At 32.5% G+C, this 14,299-nt stretch overlaps 2 protein-coding genes across 3 annotated transcripts; both read right to left on the bottom strand.

Annotated features, from left to right (window-relative positions):
- Positions 1–5,117: 5,117 nt before the first annotated feature.
- LOC131660617 (uncharacterized) lies at positions 5,118–7,389 on the bottom strand. Of its 2 annotated transcripts, none has more exons than XM_058929893.1 (6): positions 7,216–7,389; positions 6,970–7,054; positions 6,011–6,273; positions 5,797–5,884; positions 5,528–5,594; positions 5,118–5,432 (listed from the first exon to the last, which is right to left on the bottom strand). In XM_058929893.1, exons 2-6 carry the CDS (start codon positions 7,023–7,025, stop codon positions 5,379–5,381), a joined length of 528 nt encoding a protein of 175 aa, XP_058785876.1. In that variant the 5' UTR covers positions 7,026–7,054; positions 7,216–7,389; the 3' UTR covers positions 5,118–5,378. The 2 variants fall into 2 exon arrangements, with proteins under 2 accessions (XP_058785876.1, XP_058785877.1); XM_058929894.1 differs by having other exon boundaries at positions 6,011–6,278; positions 7,216–7,383.
- Positions 7,390–8,837: 1,448 nt separating this feature from the next.
- Positions 8,838–11,908, bottom strand: LOC131655114 (phospholipase D alpha 1-like). Its single transcript, XM_058925019.1, has 3 exons — positions 11,686–11,908; positions 9,590–11,462; positions 8,838–9,406 (listed from the first exon to the last, which is right to left on the bottom strand). The coding sequence occupies exons 1-3, from the start codon at positions 11,860–11,862 to the stop codon at positions 8,961–8,963; spliced, it is 2,496 nt and encodes an 831-aa protein (XP_058781002.1). The 5' UTR covers positions 11,863–11,908; the 3' UTR covers positions 8,838–8,960.
- Between the last annotated feature and the right edge of the window lie 2,391 nt (positions 11,909–14,299).

Raw genomic sequence — 14,299 nt, 5'->3', positions numbered from 1 at the left:
CAAAAATCAAAAGTTGTACATCAACAAATATAAAGAGGGGATGTTTTTCGGCACCAAAGAAAAAAATATAGAATCAAGAATTGCATCTCGAGTTAAAGAGGTTCAAGAAAGATTGATTTTGTATCAATCAAATGGGAAGAAGTCCTCTAAAGCTTATTTACTATTCGAAAATAATTCTTATCAGGCCAATTTCAAAAGTTGTGATTGTTTTCGTCGGTCACAAGCCATCAGAAGGTTACGAATTTAAGGAATTAGAATCTCCAATAAAATGGGGTCTTAGAGCAAAACAGCCACGCTAAGCATACGTGTGAGGCTCCAGTGCAGCAAGCATCTCAGCAAACAGACCTAATACTCTCTCCATGATTGGATCTTGAGAGTATCCAATAATGCTTATGAGCTTTTAGTAGGTTAAACTCACGAAACCTCTAATACAAGAAAAAAAATGAAGTTTTAGGTTAATTTCCAACCAAATAGAGAACATTGGAGAGAAGTAGTTAATCTTCCTTCTAAACACAAACGAAGCTTCAAGTGGTTAGTCTCCGAGCTTAAACTTTGAGATTTTACACATGTTGATCTCAAACCAAGGTAGAGGTTTGAACTGGCTATCCTTTGAACTGAAGTGTGATTTTACACGGACTGACCACGAACCAAACTGAGGTTTTACATAAACTGACCACGAACCAAATTGAGATTTTACACCTGACTAATCTTGAACCAAATTGAGCTTTTAAACAAGATAAGCTCATGAATCGAACTGACAATTTAATACTAAACCTTCAAACAAAGTTTTTAACTGGTTCAGTTTTGAACTTAAATAAACACTCCTTTAAGAATAAATATTCAACCAGGACAAAATAGCTCTTGGTGAATTTACAATATCACCCTTTCCATAACAAAAAATTCACTTAAACACGAGAACTTTCTCGAAGCGTTGTGGCTAAATTTTAGTGAGAGAAAATAGAAAATTATTTTTAGAGAGAGTGAAGACAGTGAGAATGCTCACGTTTCTGGATGTGGAAAACTGAGGGAAGAGTCCACTATTTATAGGCTAGAGGTTGGCACAAAAAAGAAAAAGATTCATGGAATAATTTAATGTCCCAATCAATTGGGACCTTATGCCAATCTATTGGATGACCTAAAACAATCAATTACCAATGCTTGTCTTGGAAGGTTTTGAAATATACCTGTTTATTTTCATTAAGACACTATCACAAACGATTGTGAACACTATTTGCACTAACTTAATTGACTGGGAATATGATCCAATAGATTTGACAGTTCAAAAAATATGCCCAAGTGGTTTTGATAGTTTGTGATTCATTTGGCTAAGCTTCAAAGCATTTTTATGTTGTTTTCTTTAATAAATAGCGGCTTTTATAACGATTTGTGTGTGTGTGTGTGTGATTTATCCATATTACTTTATAACAATGCTCTTGTGTTTTTACAAAACACTAATCACTTAGACACAATCAGATGAGCTTTCACACTTCCTCTCTTTCACACTTTGAAGCTTCAAGACTTTGTCTAATACACCTCATACGAGCACTTGATTGAATCTTCTTGGAGTTGAGGCTTGAGATATATTCAAGTTGAACATTGTCATCAGTGGTCATTGAGCCCTAATTCATTAGCTTGATTCGGAGGAAAAGTTTTGAATAAATTATTTTGTGTATCTTTGACCACTTGAGATACTTGCTTGGATTTAAGCTTTAAGTTTAAGTTGAATCTTCATAGGTTTCCATCAAAGTTTTCATCAAGTTATCATCAGTAAATCCAACTTGTCACCATCAAAACTAAACCATGATAAGTGTGATTTGCTTAGCTTTAATCACTTTTTGATTAAACATATAAACTCATAGTTCCACATGATCAATGTATTGTAAAAGTGTAAGAATATCTCATAAGATTATAAGAAAACTTTCACACACACACACTAAAATGTTTTAGAAGCCTCCCTGCTGTTATAAAATCACCAAAAAAATATTTTATGCAAGTGGCCAGTTGGTTACTAGCTTGAATAATCCTTTATGAGTGTAGTTTACACTAGATTATCCATTATGCTATTAAAGTTAATTGATTATTTCTTATGTAACACCTCATAATCAATTATTAGGGCTTATAATCGATTAGTAATGACACCATATAAAAATCTTCCATATTTAAACTACATAATTGATATGTGATATGTATAATCGATTATGAGGATTAAATAGCCATGAATTATTTTCATTTTTAAGCTATAATTTTTTCTATATAAAGGAGTTTTCTCCTCATTCTAAAATACACTAGAACTCGGTTTTCTACTATCCTTTTCTAATTTTCTTCTCTTCTCCTATTTTTTTACTAAATTTTCCTTGGTGCCTTGTGAGTGAAAAATATTTGTGAGTTTTTGTTGTATTGATGTTCGTGCTTAAGAGTTCTTCATCAAGAGTGTGATTGTCTTGTTTGATTTGTCTTTTGGTTCTTGATATTTTTCTGGTAAAATTTTGATTTGATTCATGGGATTATCCTATAAAATCTTTTTTTGGTTCTTGAGATTAGTCAATAAAACATCTATTTGGTTTGTGAGGGCTGGTTACTAAGATCTAAAAAAAACTTTGTTTGATTTGAGGGATCATCCAATGTAAAATCTCTCTTATTTGTAATAAGGTTCTTGGGCATGACCGGCCCAATCAACGCAGAGGTCCTGTTCTAATTTTAAAAGTGGGCCCAAATTTAAAATATAAATACAATTATAATAATTAAAAAAGACACATAAAAATTACATTTATGTATTAATCAATAATATATTTAATAATTATTGAGTTTTGATCTATTCAATTTTTGTGTATTGAATATTTATTATAGCATTTTTTGATTTATTGAATTTTTATTATAACATTTTATTTATTTCGATTAATATTTATGAAAAAAATTGAACCTTTTAAAAATTTGGGACCTCCTAAAATTTGGGGCCCTGTGTTGTAGCACTTCCTGCACATGCACAGGACCGACCCTGTATCCATAAAAGCTCAAGATAATTTATAGTGGAACTCTCAAGAATAAATTTTTAAAGAGAAAACGCAGAACAAGTAGTTGAGCCGAACATAAATTTTTAAAGAGAAAACGCAGAACAAGTAGTTGAGCCGAACTTTTATAAATTTTTATGCAATCTCTATCCATATCTCTTTTATTTTTGTCAAGTTATTTTCTTTCCTCTTTATTCCTTCTTTCTATTTTCCTCTTCTTTTGTATCTCGGTATTAACATGTATTATTTTCAAAGTAAAAAATATTCTAAAATTAATCATGATTTTTGCACTTCATAATTCATCCCTCCCTCTTACACTTAAGAATATAACCTCCACATACTTCATTTTTCCACCGCTTATAGACATAACTTCACTATTAGAAACTCCACCGCTTATAGACATAACTTCACTCTTAGAAACTATTTGAATAATTCAAACATTGTACATAAACATGTAAATGTTGTTCTTAACTTTGATCTTAGGCACTCAACTTTAGGTTACCCGTCTTAGAATGTTGCTTACACTATGTGTTAATACTTTCCATATATTATTTTAAGCAAGTTCTTGATATGTCATTTAGAGAAACAATGTAGACTTTCATTTCCAAATAGTACTACTCAATATTTACATGCTTTTGATCATTTTACTAAATATACTCGTATTTAATTAATCAAATCTAAATTTAACACTAGATTACTTATATGAAATTTTGTCTCTCAATTTTCAACTAAAATCAAAATAATTAGAAGTGATAATAGCCCTGAATTACACATGACTAAATTTTATAATCCCTTAGATATTTTACATCAAATATCTTGCGTTGAGAAGCCTAAAAAAACTCCATAGTAGAAAAAAATATAAACACCTTCTCAATTTTAGTAAGACCCTCATATTTCAAGCTTAATCACCTAAGTCATTTTTGTTATATGTTTTGTATCATGCTGCTCTCCTTACCAATAGACTTGCTACTTGTATTTTAAAGTTTAAGATGCCTTTTGAATTACAGTATGCTAAACCACCTATTTTCATGATTTAAAAGTTTTTGGATGCATTGCTTATGCTTCCACATTAATTTAATCTATAACTAAACTGGACTTTTATTAGAACATAAATCTAGCACTAAAATATATTTATTGTTTGAATTTCATACTAGGATACTTTTATTTCTAAGAAGTCTAGTTGTTGTTACACCCTAGCATCCATTCTAAAATACATAATCATGTTTGTAAATGTATGAAATCTATCTATGGCTTAAAAAGATGCATACCCTATTTATATGCATGCTCAAATGTCTATATTTTACTTCTGCAATAAAGTTTGATTATATTTTTTAACCTTGCTATTGAGCATACCTCATGTAATAAGTATTAAGTTAATCACATCAACATAAAAAAGAAGTCTATGAACAAAACTTGGTTGATCGCTCCATGGTACGAGCTTTCATCGAATTCTCCTTGATTCCTCACAATTATAACACCATCTCTTTTAAGAAGTAAAACTAAGTATTATTGAGTCTTTAAAATTCTTAGGACTGCAAGTTTTCAAGATTTTCAAGATATCCTCAAATTAGATTTGTTATAAGTTGAATTTTGCTTGGCGATTTGACATTTCTTCAATAGGAAGTAAATTCAAATGCCTTTAATCAATATCTCATAGTTAGGTCAAGAGACTTTTGCTTAAGGAATTGCTTATCATCCAAAATCTTAGATATTTTCCTCTTTTGACTCTCCATCATTATAACAAGATAAACACTAGAAACACTCTTTTTCAACATCATCTTATCCAAAATTTATTTTATTGATAGAGAATTTTCTTTTCGGAAAAAGGAGAGATGGTTCTTTTAGGATAGTCTACAATGAACCTAGAACTTGTCTCAAACTTCAAGGAGTAAGGATAAAATTAAAAATGCTTTAATTATATATTAATCGAGATTCCATGAACCTGGTTTCTTCTTTTATACTTCACCTTATTTAATGCTTTAGATGTACTGGCATCACCCTTTGTTTCAGGACGTATGTTAATATAACACGTGTTAAAAATTCTTTCCTTTTCATAGTCAGCAGCAAAATGTTTTTGGAATATTCAAGGGAGTGACCATATACAATGGATGAATGGAAGAAAAAAACTTGCATTAGCATAAGCTGAAACATGAAATTAACTTAGTATCTCCTTTGGTGTAGATGATTTGTCTATAAACCAAGTTAATAGAAAATCAGAAAACATCACACAGTTAATGTAATCTTAGCCCCAAAAAAGAAAAAGAAAAAAACTAACCCCATTTACAACTTTCCATTAAAACATTAAGAGGATGAATACCACACCTTCCCTCTTCTCCAAAATCTAGAGTAGTAAAAACCTGTTTTGTTTGTTTAATCATACATGCCCTCTAGTTCCCATATATCAACAAGAAAGTCAACCATTTCCTGCAACAAATGAAATTGCCATCAGTTTATTGTTAGCAAGCATGTTAACCCGAATATGAGCAGATAATGAAACATGTTTGAATGGAAGAACTTACTCCAAGAGGAATACGCTGTGGAAATGGCTTGCTAGTCCCAAGAAAACCCTCGTACGAGGCATTCCAACTGAGGAACATAGATTAAAAAATTAGAACTTAGAAAACATCTTAAAATGCAACTTTGAATTGAATGCTATGCATAATAGCTAAAAGCTATAAACCAAGTACAACTCCCTCTTAATCAATGTCTCTACTTGCCTTTGTAATATATTCATTTTGCAATTCGATTCCTGAAGTTTCATGCAGAAAGAAAGCTTCTATTTATTTACCTTATTTTGGGTTCTCCAACTTGTGTCTTTCGTTCAGGTTTTCTATTTCCAATCCACTGTTGTCTTCCTTGGTTCCACAGAAGAAGACCTGCATCCATCAAACGTAAAGGCTATCAATACTTTGTCTATTTCCATCCCGCCGTTGTCTTACTCGTTTTCCTTATACAAAGAAAGGGGTAATAATAGATAAACTGGAATATAACAGCAAACTTGCCATGATTAACAAACTCTGGAGGATCGGTCTGAATGCCATCACTACTTTGAGGATCAGAAGGATGGCTTGACACGACAATTGACGAGATGCTTCTCTGGGATTGAGTTGCACTGTGATCCAATTCAATAGCACTGCTGCTCCAAAAATCTTCTGATCTGTTGTCTTTGTTCATTGTTTGAGCTTGAGTTTTTAGTCCCTTAGATGCATCGGCCTCGCCCATCAAGATAATTTCAAGAGGCTTTGAGAAACAACCAAGACAACCTCTGCTCTGTTACAAAGCAGGTTTAACCACAAACATGATTAACACCGCCAATAACTATCATTATTCTACCAGCTTCAACTAAAAGAAGATGACACTATACTGATGATAAAAACTTGAAAATACAATTCTTATCTGTTAAAGGGGGTTTGTATTGATAATATACTATTACAGAGAAACGAAACATCTGTAGAATATTTCGGTATGATATGTTTATTGGAGATTTCTCAGACTAATTAACAAGCCGAAAAATATGAAACTCCTCTTACAACTACCATGTCTTTCTCTTTTGCACAGTAAAAGAAAATATCTATGTTCTAATTCAAGTTTTTCTGTTACAAACTACAGTCAATGCCTACCAATGTTCGACCTGCGCGGTAAATTATCAGTCGCTGTTGAAATTTAAAGCCAGGTATTCATAAACTGACTTATTTGATCAAAGTTTAAACCAATAATCTTCTTTTAAATCTTTGTTAAAAATTTAAAACCTAGTAAAGTAGCAGAAGGTAGAATCAAGAAAAACTGCAACCCCTAGTTTCCAAAAATTTCCAGAACTACTAAATCAGTAAACACTTGATCATCATAAATAAAGCCACAACAGGATCTTGCATAAACACAATTTGTGAGTAGAAATAATGAAAAGTAACAAATCTATGTAATTATTTATGCAAAAAAAGCAAAGAAGAAAGAGAAGACTGACCCCATGCAAGCGAGAATCTGACAGAGCCAAGGTGGAACATATCTACACATATGCATTTAAGAGATTCAGAACTGAGATCTGTCACCTGAAAATTTCAGAAGAAGATAATTCATTACCCTACAAAAAGAATATAAATATTGAACAGAATGAAGTAGTTCAGTAAATAAATGTACGGAAAAGAAACGGTTCAGTAAAGGGGAAAAAACTGTGGCGGTGATGAAAAAAAGTGAAAAGAGAAAATGGAACCTGAGAGAGGACATGGTAGGAGAAAGAATTGCAGTGGTTTGAAAAGGGTTGGGAAAGTGAAAGACTTTGTGGATTGGATAAGAATAATGGACTTTTGCGCTGTTTGGGTTTTGTTCTGTGTGTGCGTGCCAATTGAGTTACTAGTAGTTCGGTTCTTGTCATTTTCGTATCGACATTCATTCATTCCAGAGCGCACTCTTTACCAAACTTTTGCCTTTTGATTCCTCACCTCAGTCACTCAATATAAAAAATTGAAAAAAAAAAATCTATTTATTTCTTTTAATTGTTAATTTATAAATATTAAAAATTTATTTAAATTAATACAAAATATAAGTAAATACAGTACTCTTCCAAGAATTGCATTTTGCAATTTACACTCACTTAATCTGTTTCTTTCCATTCTTTACATGGAGACTATATGTGACTACTATTAAAATTTTATTTTCATTTTGATATATTTTTTTATTTTACATGATATAGACGAATTGTCTAATAAAAAATTATAATTGTTTTCTATAATCAATCACCCATTAGAATTATTTTTACATCTTTCTAAGAGAATCATTTTAAAAAAATCACAAAAAATCTTCATCCAAATCATTATGATTTTACTTATCTTAATAAATGTGTTTTTGTTTTTTTCTCTTATATTTTGATACGGAAGGAGTAGTTAATAGGAGAGTGATGATTTCAACACGATGTTTCGCAAAAGATCAATACACTATATCATTGGTTGCTCCGTGTTTTGCTAGATATTCTCCACGAGCATTCTCCTTCTTAAGAAAATGAAATATTTAAACTTGTCATTATTTAAAAAAAAAGTTCTTTAGGCTATGATTGGATATCATAAAATTAACGGAGCGGAGCGAAGATACAATTCCATTGTTTGGAAATTTTAGGACGAAATAAGGTAAGTTGTTCATTCCGCCCAAATCTGAGGGGAAGAAAAATAGTGGTAAGTGATGAAATGGAATTCATATCATTCTATTCCGCTCTGTTCCATCCGTTTTTAAATTATCCAAACAATGGAATAACATTTTATTTCATCCCATTTCGCTCCGCTCCACCCGTTTTTAAATTATTCAAACAATGGAATAACATTTTATTCCATCACATTTTACTCCGCTCCATCTGGTTCCATCAATCTAAACAAAGCTCAAATATTGTGAAAAATCACGACATAGTGATGTGAAGCCAGATTCTAAGATAAGTTTGATAATACCCTTAAAGTCAAAATATCATATCAGACATTTGATGCCAAATTTACCGACCATATATAAATCATGATATAGCATCATCAAATCAACATGAAGGATGTTAAAATAACTAATATTACCTACCAAACCATAAACTAAACTACATCAACATTTCAAATCAATCCCCCAAAAATCCAAAACATTGAAATCACTCCCATCAACATTCAAAATATAAATCATATATTATAACCTTTGTGCATTCTATATACTCAATTAGGATTTGAGGCAATAGTTTTAACAACAACAAAAAAATCCTTTTTTTAGAAACATTTAAATTATCCTTTTTTTTTTTTGGACAAACATTTAAATTATCCTTGAATATTTTTTAACTTTAATTTTATATTCAAATTTTACAATAGTGCAATAAATAATTCGGATAAACTAGAACTTCCATATAACAAATACATCAAAGATAAACATTATGTTACTTGATATTAAATAGCAATGGTAATTATTTATATGAGTACACATTCAATTTTCTCCATTTGGTTAAGTGGTGAGAATTGGAGGAAGATACTCAGACTTAGTACCTAAAATCCTAGCCTTAGTATCAGGAAAATATTCAAATCCAGCAAGAGTTGTTATGGCTCCATTATTAGCTACTTCTATTGGATACCTCATGAGGTGATGAAATGTTCTGTGTTCATCAAATGCATCTCTTGAGTATAAATCCCAATTGGTCTCAGCCCAACGATTCACAAGTTGGATGCAGTTCAAACTTTCTGGATTATCAAAGAAACTTGTGTCACCTATATCTCCAAGGTGCTCATACCATAGTGAACGTCTAAATGCATAGATTTGTCCTTTTGGTGGCCTATTATTGGATGCTATGTGGCCCGGTTGAAATGCACCTATTGCAATCTCACTGTCTCTTGCACCATCCATTGATCTTTGGTTTATGTTCGCAGAACCAATGATTATGTACTCATCATCAACTGAATCAACAAAACAAAAAAAAATGTCACACAAGTTTGTTAACCGTAAAAAGAACTGTCCATGAGGTGTCAACTCAGAGCAGCTGGCCGAGTCTCTGAGCTAACACCTCATGGACAGAAGTTTGCGTCAGAAGTAAAATTGTATCGTAAAAACAAGTGATATGTATATGGTGAATCCCTTACCTATCATCATTTTGGCATGAACATATATCATGAATCTCCTAGAATTTTGTGCTCTACTATAATCACTGTCTGGTTCTGGTGTTTCTGTAGGACTATATTCATTCATTTTCTTCCCCTCTCGATTTCCGAGGCAAAAGAAAGTCAAGTAATCTCTTGGATTTGCTCTGATTCCTTTTCTTTGAAGAGCTTCAGCTATGTCAGAATACATCATCTCCATAGTCCTTCTTTGCCAATCTAGTATAGCTTGAACTGAAGCACTTTCAGGTACACCCTCTGGCCACATTGGAATTACAATGTACACAGAAAATCTTTCTCCTGCTTCAATCTTGCTAACAATCTTCAATGAGAGTTCCTTTGGTATGAGATGCAAAGCGCCGATGTCTTCAACTTTTATATCAGATGATTTCCAACCATATGAACTGCCTAGAAAATACTGATTTTCAATGTAGATGAAGTTTTTCGCTCGTCGAATAGCGTTTATGTACACGTCTTGAATGCTTCTATCAATGATGCTGTCTTTTCCACTAACAAGACCTTTTTCACAAGCTTCTCTTGGATCTTGAGGGAAGCCGGAAGCAGCACCATCGTCGATCGATCTAAACAACTGAACATTCCATGTCTTGTTTTCATTCATCGTCGCAACATTCGATCCACGAGTAATACCGTATTCACCAAGCATGCTTGAAGGTAGTGGAACTAATTGCCTTCCAACTTGCTTCTCCCATCTTTGCTCAAAATTGCTCAACACATCCCATGCAACAGATCCTTCCAGCTTACAGTGAATATCATGCCATGGCTCTCTCGGACCGCCTTTGTTAATCGAAGCACCAGGGAAATTCGGTTGATGAAAATCATCATGATGAACTGTATTCAAAGTTGAAAACAAAGGATGTTCCATGGTATCATATCTTCCATCACAAAGATCAATCCCACCAACAAAACTAGTGATTGATCTCTCATTCCATTGATCAGAACCAACAACTCTACTGTCAACAATTATAGTCTTCTGATGATGAGTGAACATAGTTGAAGTTTCGAAACCTTGAACTATACTTCTTCCAACACCGGGGTTCCGCGGACACAAAACACAATGCACATTTGTGTTTTTGAAATACTGATTAGTTTCTTGATCATGAGTTGCCATCAAGCCATCTTTCTTAAAATCTGGAACAGAAGTTCTGTCATCCCAAACAAGCATAAGAACATTAACACCTTCATTAGCTTTCTTCTTGAGAAGCTCTCCAAGTGTGATGCTTGTTCTTGTTGACTTGTTTGGATCCCTTATCAATGTTATCTCAGTGTAAACAGACCAACCAGTTATGCAAATAAAATGCTTAGCATCATTAATAGCATTATAAACATCTTCCCAACATTTTCCCGGGACGTAACGTTCTCCTCCGTCTAACGGAATAAACGGAACCGAACCATCTAGAACATGTGCATCTTGGTAAAGAGTGATTTGACAGCCATTATTTTGCTTAAAGAAAGTGTGAGGAACCCCTTGAAATGTTGGACTCTTTAGTCCTTGTGACCAGTTTGGATCATTCTTAACATGTGAGAATTTTATTTGGACATGGATTTTGGAACCACCTTGTATTGGCTTTTGATTCACATCTAGTATTTGAGCCCATGTGTCTACTGTCTTTCCATTTATGACTTGTTCTACTGGAACATAAGCTCTTCCTATTAGAGTTGCACCAATAGGGTTATCTTGTTTGACAGTGAATATAATATTGGAGATTGAATGAGCTGAGTAAATGTGAAAGTTTTCATTCCATTTAGGGTTGAAGGGTTGGTTATTTATCATCCTAGTTCTTCCAACTCTTGCTTTGTCTAAATCAACTGTTGCATATAGACCCATCCCAATAATGTTCTGTCAAGTGTTTTATATTTTATAAGATATTAGCATGTATTTAGTTCAAAACGACAGACTCAGATACAGACACCTAGACACGACACAATTCTAACACTTTGACACTGATGTCAAAAACATAAAACATCGATATCATTGTCCATAACATTGCTTCAATACATGTTTACATTACATATGACATAGTCAAAAATGAAATAAAATAATATGTGAAGATGTAAGATACCTCAGGCTGGAATTGGCATTGACACATAATGCAATTTTTGAGCTGTGACAGAATTTTCTTCCCCTTGCTTGTATATGCTCCCTTGTTACCGATATCGAAACTGAATCCTCGAAGTGTTTGTAATGAATCGACCTCATATATAGAGACATCAAGCTTCCCATGCAGCAAGTGCAACATGATGTTATTTTATGAAATGGATGTTATAAGAAGGGAAAATGTTGATAGTGATGAAGGGTTTGGTTTGATATGAATTGGTAGATATTTATATAGGTGGAAAATGAAGATGGACAAGATGAGGGGAGAATCTGATGCATGTATTAATTGTGTTAAACTTTTGAGTGAAGGAAGAGATGTTTATATGACATTAATAAGTTAAAAGGGTGATGCCTTTAATTTGTAGTTTCTCAAGCATGTTGGAATCAGTTCTCAACTTAAGTTTCAAGGAAGAGATATTCTGCCAGAAAGGATCAGGTTACCATTAATAATATTTCAATATCACTTGTGGTCATGCCTTGTGTGGGAATTGGGTGCAGCATCTTCCTGTACAGGCTATGAGTCATAGAGTTGACTGATAGGGATAGGAAATCAAATATAAGATCAAACAGTCGTATTTGAAGTCATTTTTGAGTCCCTGTATGTAGTTTTTGGCTCCCACATCATCTTCATCTATATAACTGAGAAAATACACTACTACCATTTTCCCTCCCCCTTTCTCCACCGTATTCATAAGGTATATACCAAAATGGCATACATCATAATAGTGGATGCAACAAAATAATAATTCACTTGATGGTTATCAATACAGTTATCTAATTTATACAAGTGAAATTAACTACTAAGCCTATCAATTAGGAACGTAATAACAGAATTAACCAACAGTAATAGTTAATGAGATAAATGGAAAATATGTGATGTTAGACACCCCCATAAGCTGGACTATGAAGGTTGAGTAGTCCAAGCTTGAAAATGTGTGACTCAAAGGCAGGTTTGTACATCTGCTTGGTGAAGAAATCTACAATTTGAGTCTTTGTACTGACTGAAAACAGCTTTATAAGCCCTACTTCAATATTTTCGTGAATCACATGACAAACGATCTCGATGTGTTTGGATCTTTCATGAAAGGAAGGATTGTGATCTAGGTAAATAGGAGTTGTTGTCACAACACACAGAAGTCGGTTGACTGAATGGGTTGTTAAGGTCTTTAAATAGGTAGTGTAGCCATTGAGTTTCACATGCTAGTAGGGTTGTTCTTGAACCGAACCAAAACTGAAACCGAACTGAACCTGAATTTGAACCAAACCAAAAATAAAAAATGAAAAATATTTAAAACAAGTTAAATTTAATAAAAAAAAGAAAAATAGCTTAACTGTTCGGTTCTTTAATAAACGGTTCAGTTTGAGAATTTCGAAACGGTATACTGGTATACCAGTACGGTTTGGTACAATTCGAAATTTTGAAATGGTATACCGAACCAATAATTTTGGTTCGGTTTGAGTGAATTTTACTATGGTTTTCTTTGGTTCGGTTCATTTTCTCACAAATTATACCATAAACAACCCTACATGCAAGAATGGCTAAGGCTCGGTATTCTGCTTCAAACCTGCTCCTAGAAACGATGTTTTTCTTTTTGGATGACAAAAACGTGATGACGAACGTATGTATGTTGGAAGAGATGGTGGAGTCTGAGTTTAGGGAGTTTTTATGAAGATAAAAATCGCCTATAATTTTCTGAAGAGAATGACAATGAAACGAGTGTTAAAAGGTAAATGAAAAGGTAGACTCTAGTCCTGTGAAGTATACATGCAAAATAAGTTTCATGTCGAATAACATGGCTAATCGAGGGAATAGATAAATTTAAAATTATAAAAATAAAAAAAGCGTCATATTATGAGAATTTTATGCAAATGATATTTCTCGTCGATTGAAACAATGAGACATTTAAGTAAATAATTTAGCAAAAAAAATTGATTCTAAACAATGAATTTTATTTTATTTTATCAAGTACTCCCTCCGTCCCAAAATAAATGTCGCAATAAAATTATTTGTCTCAATTTAATTGTCGCTTTTACTTTCCAATACAATTCTAATTTTTATCTTTCAATTTTACCCTCTAATTAATACTATCAATTTATTATTCTATCACTCTACATTTATGATAATTTGAATACATCAATAGCAAACAAGGATAGTTTAGTAAAAATATTATTTTCTCTCTTTCATTTTTTACATTTTCTTAATCTATATGAAATTAATATTTTTCATCTACAAATATTAATTTCATAATTCAAAATAAATAAAGAGGAAAGACAAAGACGCCAAAGGAAATACTATAACGTTTGATCTCTAAGCCAAATTGACCGATAAACAAAAAATAGAAAATACAATAGTTAGGATTGGAAGCGAGATCTATGATATATCTATTCATTTGGTGTTTAATAAAATCAAGGAAATATGTTGTATTTTAAAAAAAACTAGTGTCTTACCCGTGCGTTCGTACGGGTACCCGTCGTTTTTGCGCATTGTGATTGAGGAAAATAAAAGATGATAGGAAAAATATTATTTTGTTCAATATAGATATTATTGTAGAAGTAAATATCCTAAACACAAATATGTA

The sequence above is a fragment of the Vicia villosa genome, linkage group LG3 (assembly GCF_029867415.1).
Source record: "Vicia villosa cultivar HV-30 ecotype Madison, WI linkage group LG3, Vvil1.0, whole genome shotgun sequence".
In the NCBI taxonomy this organism is placed as follows: Eukaryota; Viridiplantae; Streptophyta; class Magnoliopsida; order Fabales; family Fabaceae; genus Vicia; species Vicia villosa.
This window is presented reverse-complemented; position numbering and strand designations above follow the sequence as displayed.